This window comes from Dipodomys merriami, unplaced genomic scaffold (genome assembly GCF_024711535.1).
Source record: "Dipodomys merriami isolate MVZ:Mamm:240054 unplaced genomic scaffold, mDipMer1.0.p SCAF_5, whole genome shotgun sequence".
Taxonomy (NCBI): domain Eukaryota; kingdom Metazoa; phylum Chordata; class Mammalia; order Rodentia; family Heteromyidae; genus Dipodomys; species Dipodomys merriami.
In genome coordinates this window covers 4,089,928-4,109,262 of record NW_027206068.1, presented here as the reverse complement: position 1 = coordinate 4,109,262, position 19,335 = coordinate 4,089,928, and the positions used below count along the sequence as shown (strand labels likewise).

Below are 19,335 nucleotides of genomic sequence, written 5' to 3'. Positions count from 1 at the left end.
AAGCCCAACTCACAGTCCTTTCAGCACAACAGTCAGTACATTTAATAGGAGATATTCAAGCCATTTTTTTTTTTTTTGCCAGGCCTGGGGCTTGAACGTAGGGCCTGAGTGCCCCTGAGCCTCTCCGTGCTCAAGGCTAGTGCTCTACCACTTGAGCCAAAGTATCACTTCCAGCTTTTACTCTTTATGTGGTACTGAGGAATCGAACCCAGGGCTTCATGCATGCTAGGCAAGCACTCTACCACTGAGCCACATTGCCAGCCCAACAAGACATTTTTTTTTAAAAGTAGGTTTTGAGTTCCCTGATATTCCCTAAATGTAGTCTGGGCTAAGTGAGCCTCACTGGGTTAGTAGCTTGCTGTGGGCTTTGAAGCCATACTCCACTGTAATTTGAAGGGCATCTCATAAAAATCAAATTTTAAGAGAGTTGGGGTGACAGCAAACAATGCCTGCTTTTTGCTGCTTAACTGGAGAGAAGGATCTTTTGGATTTGTCTGTCTGGGCTAGCTTCAAATCTAGATCCTCAGATCTCAGCCTTCTCAGTAGCTAGGATGACAGTCAGGATCCATCTGATAAATATTGTTTCTTAATGACAAATTAGTGCTGTTATGTGTCCTGGCTTTCCACAGCTGGTATGTGTGCTGACGTCCAGTTGGTGTGTGACACCGGGCCAGGCCACCTTAGCTGTACTGTCTTCTCATGTGTGAAATGGGGAAAGCAAAGCCTAATTATTAGCATTGGTTTAACAATGAAGTCTTATTTTCATGTGTGAAATACCTAGAGAATGGAAGAAGTGTGCGATCACATTATTCCTATTATGAACAGACAAAGACAGAAATGATACTTAATGATGCTACAGTCATTGATGGACCACATAGATGACGGTGAACTCACAAGACTAATGGAGCTGAGAAATTCCTGTTTTCCAGTGGTGCTACAGCCACACCAACTTCCTACTTCAATGCATTGCTCATGTGCTTGAGGTGATAGCATGTACGGAAAACTTGGAACCTGACACAGAATAGTATGATAGTGCAATTACATATACTTCACATCACAATCTTGATAAATAAACAGCAATTACTGGCTTATACACTCATTGTACTTTTATGGCTTATCTTATGGTGAATCCTATTCAGAGTTTACTATAAAAAAGTGTGCCTAGGACATTACAGTGGCAGCAGGCTTGCCATCTTGGTTTGCTCCATAAATCTAGCCAGAGACCTTGTGGAGTAACTTGACATGTACCATTCATTTGGGGGAGCATACTCCATGGTGTCAGAGCAATCACATTCAACTAAATAGCCATGTATTCCTCAGAATGTACCCATACCCACATTGTTAAGTGACAAATATCTGTGCAGGATAGCAGTGTTTCATTTTTTTGGTGCCAGTCCTGGGGCTAGAACTCAGGGCCTGGGCACTGTCCCTGAGCTTTATTGCTCAAGGCTAGTGCTCTTGTCATTTGAGTCACAGCTCCACTTCTGTTTTTGTGTGTGTGTGGTTTTGTGGAGACTTGAGTGTCATGGACTTTTCTGCCCCAGCTGGCTCTGACCCACAATTCTCAGATCTCAGTCTCCTGAGTACCTACTAGGAGTACAAGTACCAGCCACTAGTGCCCAGCATGGTTTTTAAAACCCATTTTAATGTACTATAGCTTGAATCATAAATGTGGGCAGAGGTCCCTATGTCAAAGATTTGGTCTTTATCATGGCACTATTGTGAGATGGATCTTTTAGGATGTATTTGTATGGGGGAGTGTCTAGCAGGAGGTCCTAAGTTGGGCCCTTGAAGGGGATAGTGAGATCTTGGTTTCTTTCTCTTTCTCTCTGCTCCTGGCCATTACGTGGTTTGCTGTGTCACATGTTCCTACCATGCTGTGTTGTATTTTTGTAACTCCCAAAGCACGTGTCAACTGATTATGAACTGAAACCTCCAAATAGTAATCCAAAATAAAACATTCCCCCTTTTTCACTTGATTACCTCAGGCATTTTTCTACAGGAATAGAAATCTCACAAACATTCACTGCTCTAAGACCTTGTGTGCACAGCCCTGTACCCCAGCCACTCAACTCTACTGGTCAGGCAAATTAACTTTTATTGGCTGCCATCTTTTCTACAGGGCAGTTGAACCTGAAAAGCTGAAACCTATTATCTGTAGGCTCTAAGTGGTTCTAGTCACATATTCTGGAGGAAGGGGACAGAAATTCTAGTTGAATTGAAGGATGTGTTAAACTTTGCTGCTGCTGCTAGTCTTTCTTTCTCTCTCTGATGTTATCCTAAGGTTCTGGGACATGGGTAAACAGCTCCCGGCACTTGTCCCCAGAATGCCCCTCATTCACCTTTCGGAGCTTGTCCTTCCCGCCTGCTGAGTGGATGGCTTCCATCAGGGCACTGTGCAGGGATGTATCTTTTGGAACTGGTCTTTGTACAACAGGCTTGAATTTTTTCTTTGGCCCAAAAATGCTGGGTGGCAAAGTCCCATCTGTCTCATGAGCATCTGATAACAAACTGGGCTTTTCCTCTGTTTCTAGGATGATGCGGCTAGATAATTTTGGAGAGCATGAACGCTCGCTGTTCACTGAGACCCAGGTAGAGCCATTCGCCAGTGCCCTGCCGGAACTCGGAGCCTCTGCCAAGCGCAGAGACGAAGGGGGTGCCCTTTCTGGTGGGCGCGTGGGGTCAGATGCTGAGCTTGTCTTTTGGTTACTTGTGCTTTGCTTTTCACTGAAACCACAGCCCTGACCCACAGAAATAGGATCCTTCTGGGAAGATCTGACTGGTGGGAAATAGGAGCTTTTGTGGACAGCAGCAGGACAGTCTTGAGTGGGTAGTTTCCTGGCTGGGTAGCTGACCTCCCCTCTGGCGTGGGATCCCGATACAGCCAACTCTGCCCCAGGACTGCTGTGAAGGCAGGCAGAGGGCTGCTTCGTATCAGGCTTTTTCCCTTGTGCCTCAGAGTACAGGTTGGGGGAGGCTATGTTGTCTTTCAGAGTGGGAGGTGGTCCTACGAGCTTTGGTCCTCTGTCTTCATGGCTCTTCTCACCATTCTCAGGCTGCTTCGCCACACTGCTGTGGACTTTCATGGGTCCTATTCGCTTGGCAATAGCAGAGGCCACATACTGGCTGGATGTTCTTCTCTGAGGCTTGAGGAATGGGACTTCTGTGGTATTAGCTGCTGGCACTTTGGTGACCGTTGAAGGTGGCTGGCTTCGCTCCTCATCCAAGGGGGATCCATATTCTCGGGGGCCAGACTGTTGCTGGGCTGCCTGGAGTCTGTGGTCTTGTGGTGGCTTTGCTGGTGAAGTGGTGGTGGTGGTGTGAGCGGGGGTCTGCTGGGCTGAGCTTTCTGTGGGCCGGTTCACGTGCTTTTCCATTGAGTTACACATCCAGAACTCTTTGACTCTCCCAATGGGTGGAGTTTCTGATTCAGCAACGGCTGATGAGCGGGAGATGGTCCTGCCGCCTTTCACATGAGGAGTCACCAGATTGCCTAGTTCATCGATCTTAATGGCACCCGTGGAGAGGGACACACCCCTGTCGTAACACTTCATCTCTGACTTCGGAGGAATAATTTTGTATGTTGTGAGGCCATACTTAAGCCCAGGGCTTCGTCCTGGAGTTTGGCCTCGCTGAGACCACGGTGGTGGTACCAAGGCTGGAGTGTCACTGTCGCTGTCCTTTCTGATGGCTGGCTTTGAATTTACTCTCTGGATCTCGTGCATCTTCTCAGTTTGAGCAGAGCCTTGCACCTGGCCTTTTCCCTTTGCATTTAGACCATGTATGTAAAGTTCTGAAGTAAAAGAAGTCATCTTGGACCCTATTACAGTTGAAGTCTCATCCTGAGAGATGTTGGCTAAAGGAGACTGAATTCCCTTTGTGATGTCCTGGGATGGAGGGAAAGGGTCAGCCTCTTCTTTCTGCCTCCTTCCATGTGGCTGGCTGTTCTCAGACTGAAATGGGAGTAGGTGGGATTTCCCACTGGCAACATCCCCTTTGCCAAAAGAACCAGCATTGTTGTTGCTATTGGACAACAGCCCTGAGTCCACAGGATCATCAGAAACTTCCCCAATAAATGTCACTGGGATTGTATCTGTGTCATCATAGGGAATTACAGCCTCTGGCATGCAGTGGTTGGACACACCATTTATGGAATTGGTTAGAGAGCTGAGGTCCGATTCGTAACTCTCTTCTATTTCTGCAAAGGAGGAGAACAACAAGTCACTGACACTGCTAGTGGCATTCTCATTCAAAAGGCTTAGTGCAATCAGGGTCAAGACTTTGATTTTCCTGAAGTTAACTTTTGTTTAATTTTTTTATATGCACTTTGAAATACAATTTTGATTTAAAGTCTATATATGTCTGGGGTCAGAATCTCAACTCCTAATACGCAATGTAAGATTTGCTTGAGGATATGATATTTCAAGGTAAGGTGTTTATTTTGCTAACATTTTTGAACTAACCAAGAGATTTCTAAATCTAAGCTTCTAGGAAAGTCTATTCTCCAAACAGGAATATGATGGCAAACATGGGGTTTGGGCCTTCATGTTTTTTGTTTCTACCAGAAGCATGGCAAGATATGTGGGATAAGTTTCTTAAAAAGAGAATGAGTAAGTCTTGAATTCTTCTAAATTACACTGACTCTTCAAAGCAGTAAATGATGTAGTAGGTCATGTGGTCACAGGCTGTGGGACCCTGCACAGCTGGTTCAGATTCTCAGCTCTGCTAACCCTACACTCGGGACAAGAAACTGAAAAGTGAGTTTGACAAAAATTATTGATTACTTGTATAGGGTGCTTTCTTCTTTAAGACACGATCAATATATAGTTTCTATTTTATTTTCAATGTGTGTCTTGGAGAAAAAAGCATGTCCTTTGTTTTTAAAAGAACTCTTATTTGTTTACTGAAATTATTTGTATCTGCTTTGGCCTATCAGTAGAACAGCAATGCCATGAGATCCTCCACTATCAAGGATTAATTGGCTTACTCAGGATAAAAGGTTGTTCTGTTCCCCACTGCCATGTACCAGCAAGTAAAGATACCTCTTCATCTTTGTGCCATACTGTTTTGCTATAGCTCATTTGAGTATTAATCTGAGTGGAACACTGTGTGTGTGTGTGTGTGTGTGTGTGTGTGTGTGTGTGTGTGTGTGTGTGTGTGTGTGTGTGTGTGTGTGTGTGTGCGTGCGCGTGCACGTGCGCGCACTGGTAGTGAATCTTGAACTTAGATCCTAGCCTCTGTTCCTTAGTTGTTTATTTATTTACTTATTTTTACTCAAGGCTGGTGTTCTATCACTTGAGCCACAGCTCTACTTCTGGCTTTTTTGGTAGTTTACCAAAGATAAGTCTCTCTCAATTGCCCAGGCTGGCTCTGAACTGTGATCTTCAGATCTCAGACTCCGAGTTGCTAAGCTTATAGGCATGAGCCATACCTTTCAGTGTGAAAATTTAGTATTAGTCACAATGTGTTCGAAGCAGTCATTCAGACAGCTTCTCAGTACTGCTTGGAGCTCCTATGAAGAGTAGTCCAAGAGGATCCACCCTCCCTTACCTGAGAGAGAGCTCAGCCCTTAAAGCCATGCTCTTCTGAAGGCTCAGTCTCAGAGCTATCCAGTCTATCTCCACAAATCTCTTCGTCATTTCATTATAGGAGAGTACACTCAGAAAAATGACCAGAAGTATCTACGATGACAGTACAGGATCAAAATACTAAGCTGCAGCCTCTTACCTTCTAGGTCTTCATCAAGTTCTGCCAGGGTTTTATGGAACTGCCCAGTAATGAACAGATCTTCATCATCATTTGAGGGAATGATGGCATTCTCATTTCTAGAGATGATGGATGAGAAAGGAAGAACATTTATTTACACTGGCACTGATTTAAAATACTAGCAGAAATATACAAGGACCGGACAGCCCATGTTCAAGCTCAAGCTTCAGAGTTGTGCCAGACCATTGTTGGCCTTGGAACTACTGAGACAGAGATTGCATGTGAAGTGTGTATGGGAGTGTGACATATGGTTAGCTTGGATTGTATGTGTGCATGTGTGGGTAGGTTGTATGTGGCACATGGGCTGTGTACATGACATATGGTGAGTTTGGAGTATGTACACACATGGGCAACATTATTTGACTTGTATTTGTCATGCATGTTGTGTATGATAATATATGGTGTGTTTGGGACTATCTCTAGGTATGTGATGTGCATGATACATGGTGCATTTAGGGTATGTCTATGTCAGTGATAGCATCGCCAGAACCACACACAGTTACACTTGAGTCTGTAGCCAGAGTTCTAAGCTTCAGCCCATTAGAACTCACTGAGTTGTTCCTTAGAGTGTAGCTTTTTCCTCAGTGTTCCTCGAAGCCCCCTGGATGACACAGGCTGTGGCATACAGAGACTTGGAGAGGAGCTTTGCACAAGGAGGTGGTTGAATAACAAGTGCAAGAGAACTTTCCGAGTCCGGCAATTTTACACCTTCATGCCTCTACCTGTGCCTTCCTGAGCTGTGACCAACCTGCCACATTCTGAAATGAAACATCTCAGGCCACAATAAGGTGCTTTCCTAGTCCTGTTGAGCGTTTCCACACTTCTACTCCAGATTATTTTTTGCACTGAGCAGGTAATGGAGAGGACAGCGGGAGTCTGGGGGACCCGATCACACCATTCATTAGGCTGTGCTCCCCAGGTTTTTTCCTTGAGTACAACATGAACAGAAATAGCTCTCACTCTTGCCATTCCTCACTTATGTCTTTCCCCAAAATGTTTTAGGAGACCCAGTAGGAAGAAGCGCCCAGAAGCATGGCCCTAATGACTATGTGTTTGGGCCAGAATAACATAGCTTTCACATGCCAGGCCCTGGATTGTGTTCATTAGCATAATTTCTTTTATAATAATCACAAGTTATTTCTAAGGTGGGTAGCGTATACAATCATCACTGCACAGATGGGACACTCTGTTACAGACCAACAGACCTGGGCAAGGTTTCACTAACATTTAAGGCCCTAGAAAGGACACACTTTGCCAGCCAAGGGGCCTGGCCATGTCTGAGGCCGAGAAGACAAAGGTGCCCCTTCCCCCCCACCCCCGGGTACCAGGCCTCCCAGAAGATGGGAGCCTAGCTGCTCAGGACAGCAGAATCTTGCTGTATTTGCGTCACAGAGACAGTGACATCTGTGAGACAACTACTGACAAAACAATTTGAAGGCGGTCTTTGCAGGGGCTCTTGCCTTTAGTTTCCTATTGTGCAGAAAACACAGAGACATGTCTATGGCAATTGTCTATCTTTAGTGAAAGCTGATTGTTAACATTGAGGACCAATTTCCCTCATTGCTAATCAGGCCCAGATAATGATGCATGAAATATGCCTTGCACAATCCTCACTTACGCTGCAAAGTTTTCATTCTGATAAATGAGCCTTTCTTTCTTAGTGACCATGTCCATTCGGAAGCCAGGGACTGGCTCCAGGATCAGCCTCAGCTAATGTCTTCTGACAGGACAGACAAAGGGGGCTGGTTGAAGATGTGTGTGCATGTGGGCCAATTAATAAGGACCACAAGAGGTGCACAAATGTCCTTCCTATTGCTTTGGCTTTGGACTTTAATGATCTGAATGCGTTTTGCTAAAGTTTTTTTTCTTTCATGAAGTTCAATGGAATAAATTTAAATATTCCGTAAAATATGTGGCAGAAAAAAATGTAGAAATTGACAAAATAGTACTTGAGATTGAAAACAGAAAACTTAAAATAATTCTTTTAAGTAGTTTCAATTCAGTATGTCAGTTTATGAGTACAATGTATCTTGATCGATGTTATCCCTTTTATTAACCTCCCACATTTCCCCCAACCCCTCAATTTTCCCAGTTCCACTTTCACATATATACATTGAGTATTATGACTGCATTCACCCACCCTTCCTCTCTTTATTCATCTATCCTCACTTCCCCAACAGCTCAAGTTCTAGCTTCCTAGTATTCATTTTGTTAGAATGCATGTTAGACTATATACACCACTGTTTAATTAATATATTTGTGTGTATATGTATATGACCAAAATTCCGAATTTTAAAATGCTCTTCTTATAGAGAGCTTAACACTCAATCAAAATTGCATACTACTACTTTCAAGTATTTGCTTTTAAGTGTACACACATTGATAAGAATGATATTAAGAAGCACTAAAAACAAATTTACTATTAAAAATTTCACTGATTTCATAAATGTCAAACTACAAAATAACTGCCACCCTAAGTTGATGAAGCTAAAATAGATCTAACGTCCACACTAATTTTTACTGGTTGTAACTGGAGAGCAAATGGAACCAGATACCAACAAAGGAAAATCACTTTATCTTTGTAACAATATTGGTGTGTTGGGTCTCCATTTTAATTATTTATCTTAAGGAAACAATCCAACAAATGAAAAATATATATAAACCTACCCCTGCTTCTTGTATTGATGTGAAGAATTCTTTAAACATCCAGCAGTAAATCCAAACATGAAATAATATCTGCACATGGCAAAATTTTTATTCTGGAGGATGAACCTTGCTTTCTAAGTGGCTAAATAGATTCAGCCAGGGAGGTAGCTTCAGGATCAGCCTTAGTGAAATATTTAAAAGTTTAGTAACTGTGCTGATCATTAGGTCTACAAATTTCTATAGGTTCCAATGCTTTACCTAGTGTGTTATGTGAAAAAATCAATACACAGAATTATATATTAAAGTAATTATGACATTAAAAGAGCATGGGCCTGTGGATAAGGGTGAAGTAGAAACCCAGATAGCAACGAACAAACCAGCCTGACTGAAAATGGGGAATTATCCTTGTATTTTAGGATTGTGCTCGTTTAGTAGGAAACAGCTTGAGTGATAAAACAAGTGTGTGTGTGTGTGTGTGTGTGTGTGTGTGTGTGTGTGTGTGTGTGTGTGTGTGTGTGTGTGAGAGAGCACACATGTGTAATCGCCAGTTTTAGGCTTTCTTTGCTTAAGGCTAATATCTCAGCCTCCTGAATAGCTAGGTTACAGGTGTGAACCACCAGTGCCTGGCAATAAGGCAATTTTTAATGAGCAAAACTTTTAAATAATACTTTCATCTTCTAGCTAATAGTGATGGCTTTTATGCAAAGGAGTTTATAATTTGCTTATGCCATACATGGTACACGTGAACTTGTTTTCTTCAGGAGTCCCAGTATGGACCTACTGGTCCGTTCATTAATGACAGGAAATCTGCAGCAAGGCCAGAGCCTCAGGCCTTCAGCACCCTCTTCCTACTCTGACTTGATCTCATCTGATCTAGCTCAGAGCCTTGGGGCATCCTAGATAGTTTCTCCCCTACCTTCCAGACCACACTGTCTTGCTGAAATTGCCTGTTCCCTTTTATCTACATTCCTCTTTCTTGCTCATTCCTTCTTCCTTCTGTCCCTGATGGCTGTCACTCAACCTCAGGCTTTGATGCATCCACTCTCTTCCATGATCCTCCATGACACTCTAATGGTAGATCTAGGTATTTAGACCCTGTCTGCCAGGAAGACAGAGTGGAACACATGTTATAAGCAAATAGCCTGGATGCACTGTGGAGTGAAGGGCAGGAAGGTCCTGAGCACCACTGCCAGGCCTTTGGTTGGTATGTCTCTTAAGGGCCTGGCTTCTCCAAATAAGGGCAGAAGGAGTCCTATCATCTCTTTGCAGCTTGCTTTTGGTCCTAATGTAACTCAGCGGTGATACATTCTAAGCCCTCAACTTCTGCATGAATGGGTTATCTAGTCAAAACCAAAGCCAGCAGACATGTATGTACTTTTGCTTTTCAATCTAGGATTTGTAGGGGAAGAGATTTAGTGATAATAGCTTTTCTTCCCCACTCCTACCCACGGTCTTCCCCACAAAGGGTTATTGATGGCTTATATCCATTCCTTCCTCTTTGTAAAAACCACTAGATTCCTCTGCTTGGTCTCTGGGCGTGGAGGACAGCTCCCTGTGGGCGCAGCAGGAAAGCCCAAGGCATGTGTCACTGCCGAGTCAACAGTGGGCAGGAAGCCATGTCTCTGTTGTCACAAAGCAAAAGTGTGCAGATGTTTCTCTCCCGGGTTTCCTTCTCCAACCTCCCAACTCCGCCCAACAACCCAGTCTTCAGACATGCTTTTTTATTGACACTTTGTTGTGGCTGAAGACCAAGAAAGTAAAGCAAACAAACAAGAGGGCAGGCTTTTCCCTATCAGGCTGCACATGTTGATTAAACACTGCCAGAGCTCTTTTCTCCCAGGGAGCGGGTGACTCTGCAGAGAATAGAATCATACTCAGGCGACTGCTGCCCAGGCTACCATGCACACAGAAGAGCACTGGGGACTTCAGCCTGCTTGGGAAGTGGAGCTGCCTCCTGGGCCCAGCCTTCAGGGGCTCTGATGGTAGAGCAAAGGGGGCTGCCTGGCCTCACACATGTACATCCAAGTCCCTGCAAAATGAGAGTAGGGACTCCCTGCTGTCCCATGAGCACCAGGACAAAGAGGGATTTGGGGAATTTTTGTTTTTATTTACTATGGGAAAGGAAAGGAGTTCCTTACCCACGTGAAATTTATAAGATCTACTCAAAGCCTATTAGGGCATGATTGGTTTGGAAGTGGTTAAGTGAGTTTCCATAAGAAATATATACAACGGCAGAATGAATGAAAAAGAAAAGCCTGAGAGGAAAAGTCTGAGAATGTTCAGGGAGTAATTTAGTTCTCTGATGACAACCCTGTGGTTTCAAAATGATAACTAGATGGATCAAGGCAAGGAGCTTAGGAGCCCCAAGCAGAAGAGGTCAGATGTATCTGATTCCTCCATTTTCCTTATAAGACTTTCTGCATTGACGAAGCACAGAGTTTGATGGAATTAGATACACACACACACACACACACACACATACATACATATATATATATATATATATATATATATGTATGTGTGTATGTATAATTTACACTATTGTAGTTATTTCTTTAAAAAGATCATATTATTATTAGTTACCTCTATTTTTATTTTTGCAGGTACTGGTACTTGAATTTGTGGTCTTGGGGTCTCTTGCTTGGCTCTTTTTTGTCATGGCTAGTGTTGTACTACTTGAGTCAAATCTCCAACTTCCAGACTTTTTTTTCTGGTTAACTGGAGATAAGTATCTCATCTGCCTAAGCTGGTTCTGAGCCTTGGTTCTCAGATCTTAGCCTCCTGAATGTCTAGGATATTGAGCATGAGCCATCAGTACACAAAAGTTTTATTTTCTCTAATGGTTTATATTTATGTGTATGATTGATATAATCTTTTCATTGTGCACTGGATTTGGTGTTTTTTTAATTTTTAAAAATTATTTTGGTGGTAGTGGGGTTTGAATTCAGAACCTCTTGTTTGCCAGGCAGGCCCTCCACAATTTGAGCCAGACCCACAAACCTTTCTACTTTAGCTGTTTTTCAAGTAGTAGGTAGGGTCTTGTGTTTGTGGTGTTCTCCCCACTCCCCCCCCAACCCCCCCAAAAAGGCAGGCCTGGATCTTGATCCTTCCACTTGTACTTCTTGCGTGGCTGGGATAACTGGGTTAAGCTACCACACCTAGCTTATTTATTGAGATGGGGGCCTCGCTAATGTCTTGTCTGGGATGACCTCAAGTTATGATCCTCTAATCACAAGTACAGGCTAGAACCACTATGCCGGACCATTTGGTGTATATTTTTTATTTATTTATTTTTTTGGGGGGGGTCCAGTCGTGGGGCCTGAACTCTGGGCCTTGGCGCTGTCCTCAGCTCTTCAGCTCAAGGCTAGCGCTCTACCACTTGAGCCACAGTGCCACTTCTGGCTTTTTTCTTTTTGCTTATGTGGTGCTGAGGAATTGAACCCAGGGCCTCAGGCATGCAAGGCAAGTGCTCTACCACTGAGCCACCTTCCCAGCCCCATTTGGTGCATATTTTATAATACAGTTGAACTGGACCAACCACTTGGCAAAGGCTCAGTAGCCAAATATGGCTAGTGTCTACAGAACTGGATTTTGTAACTTTCCATGTTTTTTCATGTGCGATAAATTCTCCTTTGACAATGTAGGGAACTTCACTGTTCTAGAGGGCTCTAGAACATACCAGATTTCTAATTTTTCTGTAGTGCTTATAGCTATGACTATTCTAGAATCTTCAGGGTATTGCATGTCCCAACTGTTCCTGTGGTCAGGCACTTCCTAGAGTTACAAAGCCTTGGCACCTAGAATGTACAAAATGACTTTTAAGTGCTTCTGTGGTCACCGTGTCCCTCTGGTTACATAGTTTCCTGGTTCTAGATGTGTTCAATGTGGCAGATGCCCCTGTGGTTAATGAGTTCCTGTGGTTACAGCCTTGGGCTCCACTCAACTAGTGACTGGAATGAACTGGACGTCTAAGGGTTGGGTCTATTTGTAGACTTTACACTGAGGTTGCAGGCCCCACCCTCTCAGCTGACTTGAAGTCACATGCCCCGAAGTTGATGGAGGAATTGTGTATATGTGTGTGTGTGTGTGTGTGTGTGTGTGTGTGTGTGTGTGTGTGCACGTGCACGCGCACCAGTATAGAGCCTTGAACTCAGAGCCTGGGCCCTGTCCCTTAGCTTTTTTACTCAAGGCAAGTGCTCTACCACTTGTGACACTACTCTACTTCTGGATTCTTCTAGTTAACTAGGTAAGAGTCTCAAGACTTTCCTGCTCAGGTTGGCTTCAACAAATTAACACCTCAGACAAAACTGGGGAACTCAGAGATAATTTCTTCTTTATTTGGATGAGGAGCTGACTGAAGCCTCATGAAGGAAAATGATCAACATGGACATCCATGCTAACACCATTTCCTAATGGTACTGGGACTTGAACTTAGGGCTTAGGTGCTGTTACTGAGATTTTTTGCTCAAGGCTATAACTCTACCACTTGAGCCACATCTCCACACATGGCTTTTTGCTGGTTAATTGTAGATAAGAATCTGATGGACTTTTCGGTCTAAGCTGGCTTCCAACTTTGATCCTCAGATCTCAGCCTCCTGAGTGGCTAGGATTACAAGCATGAGCCACTGGTGCCTGGAGAATTAGTAATTATGATTACAGATACTGCTTAAAAGTTATGCAATATGTCCTACTTGTACAGTCCTGCATGTCTGTCACCAACCCCTGGTACCTCTGGCAGGTTGCTGTTATTATCCACACTCTGTGTATTAAGAATCATAGGCAAGGGGCTGGGAAGGTGGCTCAGTGGTAGAGTGCTTGCTTTGCATGCATGAGGCCCTGGGTTCCAGTCCTCAGCACCACATAAGAGAAAAAGTCAGAAGTGGTGCTGTGCCTCAAGTGGTAGAGCGTTAGCCTTGAGCTGAAGAGTTGAGGGACAGTGCCCAGGCCCAGAGTTCAGGCCCCATGACTGACCAAAAAAAAAAAAAAGAATCATAGGTAATGTTGAGAGGACTCTTGAAGGCTAAACAGCTTATAGCAGGAAGTCAACTGCCTTTCAGGTTCTAAAACATCCTCCAACTCATGAGACTATTGTCAAGTTTGGTAGCACCCTGGAGGTGAGGGCAGAAGAATATATTCATAAAGCATCAGGTTCCAAAAATTAAGGATTATCCTGGCTGTGGCCACAGGCCATTCACTCTCCTATCTGGAGAAAAAGCATCAAGATCTCACATGAAGGTTAGTGCCAGCAAAACAGAGCATGTGTTCTATACACAGTATCCCTGGGGCCTGTGTTCAAAGTGTGTGAGCAGTCTCAGCTGTAGCTCAAATGCACGAAAGGGTTTTGCAATGAGGAACAAACAGATTATAGTAGAAATAGACATCTCTGCATTAAATAACTAAAAGGGAGATGTTTTAATTTTTATCTACTCTAGCTGAAAATATTATAGACCAAGAAGCGTATGTATGAAGGGGACTAGTTGGGGTATAGGTAGAAAGGAATAGATGGTTGACTTCTAATTTCCTTTCTGATAACATAAAAGATGGGTCTCTAAGGTTGGATGTGATTTTATATTTTGGTTCTGGTCCTGAGGCTCAGGGCCTGAGTGTTGTTCCTGAGGGCTTTTTTTCTCTCTCAAAACTAGCCCTGTACCACTTGAATCACAGATCCACTTCCAACTTTTTGTTGATTAATTGGAGATAAAAGTCTCATAGACTTTCCTGCTTGAGTTAGTTTCAAATCTTGATCCTCAGATCTCAGCTTCCTGAGTAGCTAGGATTACAGACGTGAGCTACCAAGGCCCAGCTAGACTTTTAATTTTAGTTATTAAGGAATATATATAATAACAGGGGTCTGTCAGTGCTCATGATAAAATAATAGGCAAAAATAACTCAAAGTAAAATAGTGATATAATTCCATTAGCCAGATGAGGAAGTGTGTGTTTTCGGTGGCATGTTTGGAGAAAACATAAAAAAAATACAAAAGCATTCATTTGGTTATTGACTTAGGAGTTCTTTTTAAAATCTTATTTCTACTAATATTTCCATAATATTGTTTATCTTAAACTTAACTGAAAATTGACAAGACACAGAGGGAAATAGTATTATGAAAAACATGGAACCACAGCCATGGTGTTGCTATGATAGATGAAGAAATAAAGCAGGGTGGCACAGAAGAACGTGTACACAGATTGATCCATAGGTGGAAACCTGACATCCACCCAGCAGAGGAAAAGGAGCCTGATTAAGAATACAAATTCATAGCCAAACACTGGTGGCTCATGCCTATAATCCTAGCTACTTAGGAGGCTAAGAGCTGAGGATCATGGTTCAAAGCCAGCCCAACTAATCACCAGAAACTGGAATGAGAGCTGTGGCTCAAAGTGCTAGGGGGCTAGCCTTGAACAAAAGAGCTAAAGGACAGCAGCCAAGCCCTGAGTTCCTGCCCTAAGACTGAGGAGCGCGCGTGTGTGCGTGTGCGTGTGCGTGTGTGTGCGTGTGTGTGCGTGTGTGTGTGTGTGTGTGTGTGTGTGTGTGTGTGTTCATAACACATAAGAAAACAAACCCTGGACACAGGACAGCCCTTATAAGAAATCCAGACTACTGAGCCTCTTAGGGCAATTTCAAGAATCTCTTAAATATGCAAAGATCAGACATATCTGGGAGATGAAACATTCATATTGCCAGGTGAGGGGGGGGCTTGTGCCTTTAATCCTAGCTATACAGGAGATTAAGATTTGAGGATCTCAGTTCAAAGCCAGCCCAGACAGCAAAGTCTGTGAGAGTCTATCTCCAATTAAACAGTAAAAAGCCAGGAGTGGAGGTGTGGCTCAAGTGGTAGCTCCAGACTTAGTCCTTGAGGTCAAGACCTAGCACTGGCCACTCCCCTCTTCCCATCTTCACTTATATACAAAGGCAATTATTAGACAAATTAAGAAAAACAAAGTTCAACTCAAGCCATGGTTTAGAGATTCTTCCTGTGTAAATAACAGAGGAGAAATTAACATGCTAAAAAGGTAACATAACTTTGCAAAAAGAACCAAGTACACAAATAGGCAATCATAAAAGAAAATAATCCAAATTGTTAACAAAAAGAAGAATCTCACCCTTACTGATCACAGGATTACAAAACGAAGTCACACAAGATGTCAAGTGATAGCTCAGCATGTCTACTAATCTCAAATTTGGAATAACAAGATAGTCACAGACCACTGGAGGATCTGAAGAATAATGACCCAATATTACATAAAGTTGAAGATTACTCTTGCTGATAATAATTTCTTTTCTAGAAAACTGTCTGCTTGATAACAGTAGTGTGTGTGTGTGTGTGTGTGTGTGTGTGTGTGTGTGTGTGTGTGTGTGTGTGTGTGTGTGTGTGTGTGTGTGTGTGTGTGTGTGTGTGTGTGTGTGTGTGTGTGTGTGTGTAAGACTTGGTGTTTTCAGTCCTGAAATACTGGAGCAATCTAAGAATCTATCAATTAAAAAATGGATACATACATCATCATGGATAGGTCTTGAAAAAATGCTTTTAGCAGGGTGCCTGTAGCTCAGCTATGCAGGGGGCTAAGATCTGAGGAATGAACTTCAAAGCTAACCTAGGAAGATAAATTCATGAAACTCTTATCTCTAATTAGCCACCAAAAAGGTAGAAGCAGAGATATGGTTCAAGTGGTAAAGCACCAATGCTAAAGGGACAGTGCCCAGGGCTTGAATTCAAATCCCAGTACTGGAACAAACAAAACAAAAAAAGTCTGTTGAGTAGAAAAGTAGAGAAGGAATATGGCAGCATTTGCATCAAATGTCATTATGATGTGTTACTATATACAACCAGCAGGAAGACTTGACGGTAGATGAGAAACCTCCAGATCAGAATGAGGATTGCAGTGGGAGGCATCTGGCACATAGATGGTAACTGAGTATCTGTGACAAAGTCCCCTCCTCAGAACATCGGATGAGTGTGGGTGACATCCCCTTGTGACTCACCTCGGATGTGAGCTGCCAGAGCCATTTATTTCCCACGATGGGCTCTTTTGGGGACCCAGGTCTGGGGTTCCAGCCAGGTCCTGGTCACTGCAGTCTTCCTGGTCTGTGGCCCATTTGTCCTTGGATTTGAGGCTGTCATGTTGTGAGTCCAGAGAGACGATGTCTGAGGGGGAGCTCATCACCCCTGAGTCCTCAGTTGTATCCTCCGAGGCAAAACAGCTGCCCACAGAGCCCGTCTCCTCAGCCTCTGGTGGCAGCTGTGGGACTCCGTCCACGCTGCAGTGACTGCCAGGCCTCAGGGGTAGGCTCACTGGACAAGACAGGCAAGGACAAGTCAGCACAAGCCATTTCAGGTCCCACAGTGCCTAGCAAGAGCAACTGCCAACAGACTTTTGGGAAATGTGGACCCTCGTTCTAAAACAATAGCTTCCTCCTCTGGAGACAAAATTTAAAAGGGCCTATGTGGACACCTAAATGAAAGCAGAATGTCCCTCAAAACCTGAGTGTTTGATTAGTTAACCATTAAACATGCATCTCTGTAAGTCTATGGGTTAAAAGCATTTAAATATTCAAAGTGATGAATGATGTGGTGAATGAAATGGTTAAACCTCTGGTTTATCTGAAGTTCTGGTATTGGAGCTTGAACTCATAGCCTGGGTGCTGTCCTTTAACTTTTTCACTCAAGGCTGGTGTTGTACCACTTGAGCCATAGCTCCACTTGTGCTTTTTTAATAGTTAACAGAGAAAGAGTTTCACATACTTTCCTGCCTGGGCTGGCTTCAAACCATGATCCTCAGATCTCAGACTCCTGAGAAGCTAGGATTACAGGCATGAGCTACCCGCATCAAGCTAAGGAATTGTATTATTTTTTTAAAAAAATTATGAATGATTAGACATTTTAAGCAACATAACAAACATGGAAACTTCTGACAAATTTTTCATAGCTACATTTGAAATATGGTCTTAAGCATTAATGGCTCCCTTCCTTTGCATTGGGCTCCTTCCTTTATAAGTGCAGGGTAAGTTTTGGTGTACAGTAGAGGTGACCTGGGGAGGAGAACTTCAGGTAAAATTAGAAGCACAATAAAAAGTATCCATGGTTTTGGTTCTCTGGGCCCTGAGCATTTCCTGATCCAATCCAATAGAAGCTACTATAAAATTCAACTTCATCAAAGCCAAATTTTGTCAAATGCCAACAATTTAGTGTTCTCCTGGGAGACCACTACAGGCTTGCAGTCTATCCAGTTGTTTGGAGATTCCTTAAACACAAGTGGTGTATGGTAGGGTGTGTGTGTGTGTGTGTGTTTTCTTCCCTGAGTTTGCTAGGATTCCTAAATTCTCAGTTGAAGGATAGTAATGCAAACTTGTAGGCAGCTGTAATCAGAATGGTTGCTGATTAATAGGTAAATAGACTCCTCAAAGCACAATGTAACTAAGCACTATCCATTACAGTTCAGAAAATCAGGACTTGTTCTGTTTCAGTTCCTCTGAACTTTGAGCCCAAGTCCTTCCAGATATGGTCCTAGATGCCTGACTTGAATGCCTGAATGCACGCCCTAGACATGGGCATACTCCAATGGCATTACTGGGCACCACTCTCACTACCACCAATATTCCACCTGACTCTAGGCTAACAGTGTGTAATTAACAAACCAAAGGAAGATCTCTTCAGGTGTGGGTTTATAGGACATCTTGAACAGCATCGTAAGCATCAGAACAAACATTTAAAAGAATAAGCATTTCACAGAAGAGCTCAAAAGGAAAGAACAAGAATGAGGAAGAGTAGCTTAGATGCACAAACACACAAGGTGATACACAGAATCCATGAATGCCTTTGTATAGCCAGCTTCCTTCCCAGCTCTTAAAATGAATTTACTAAATTTTTTAAATTAATTTTTTATTATACTATGTAGTTGTATAAAGGGGTTCCAATTTAAGATGCCAGTTTGTAACAAGGTCTTACTATGTAACTCAGACTGGTCTAGAGCTCTCAATTCTCTGCCTCTACCTCCTGAGTACCAGTATTATAGGTGTGAATCACCATACCCAACTGCAAATTCCAATTAGTAGCTGGACTAGGGAAGAAATAGCTGCCTATGGGTTAATACCAGGCAGAACTTTTCTGGCCTATGATTGCTGATAAGCTGTCACGTCTGGGACCACTATTGTCTGCTCTCCTTAGCACTTACACATCAGCATCCAGTTGTCAATCTGGCTCAGAACTATTTCCCCTGAAGCTGTCTAGGCAGCCCACAAGGTGAGCCTATTGTCTCTCTGAAAGCCTACTGTCTCTTACTGTTTACCATCATCACTGAAAAAGTAGGTCAACTCTTACTTACACACCATGTTGTATATAAATAGCATTACACAATTAAAAAGAGCACCAAGCTTTCAGGTCAGAAAGACGTTGGTTCAAATCCCAGTAGAACAATTCCTTGGCTCAGTCTGGGTGGTGGTGGTGGTGGTGTGTGTAAGGTGTTTAGTGTTGCCCAAAGTGTTGCCATGAGCTCTGAATATCATCCTCAGGTCCCCCATACCATGTGGCCTTGGGACTAGACCTAGGATTCAGTTTGAGTTCATTGGTAACTGAGTGAGTGAAGGGAAAGACTATCTGCTCCATCAAAGAATAATCATGCAGTACCCAACACAAACACTGGTGCATAGACACAGATAGGTGGGCTCCCTCCCTCCCATTCTCTCTCCTGCATGAGCCCCTAAACTCCCTACGGCCTTTATCTCAGCTGCAGGTATTCCCTTCCTTTCTTCTTTCTTTCTCTCTTCCCTCCCTTCTCCCCCTCTTCTTCCCTTCATTCCTTCCTTCTTTTATGTGGCTATAGTGGAGCTTGAACACAAAGCGTGGATGTTTTCCCCTAGCTTTTATACTCTGTGTTGCTGGTATACCACTTGAGCCACAGCTCCATTTCCAGCTTTTTGCTGGTTAAC

At 43.2% G+C, this 19,335-nt stretch overlaps 1 protein-coding gene across 9 annotated transcripts in view; it reads right to left on the bottom strand.

Annotated features, from left to right (window-relative positions):
* The window catches only part of Cobl (cordon-bleu WH2 repeat protein), a 213,354-nt gene that overhangs the window by 10,065 nt on the left and 183,954 nt on the right, over window positions 1–19,335 (bottom strand). For all 9 annotated transcript variants that reach the window (XM_069995972.1, XM_069995979.1, XM_069995974.1 and 6 more), the window contains 3 exons: window positions 16,393–16,702; window positions 5,728–5,825; window positions 2,343–4,198 (listed from right to left, as the gene is read on the bottom strand). In XM_069995972.1, coding sequence (XP_069852073.1) covers window positions 2,343–4,198; window positions 5,728–5,825; window positions 16,393–16,702 — 2,264 coding nt within the window. The remainder of the gene's footprint in view (window positions 1–2,342; window positions 4,199–5,727; window positions 5,826–16,392; window positions 16,703–19,335) is intronic.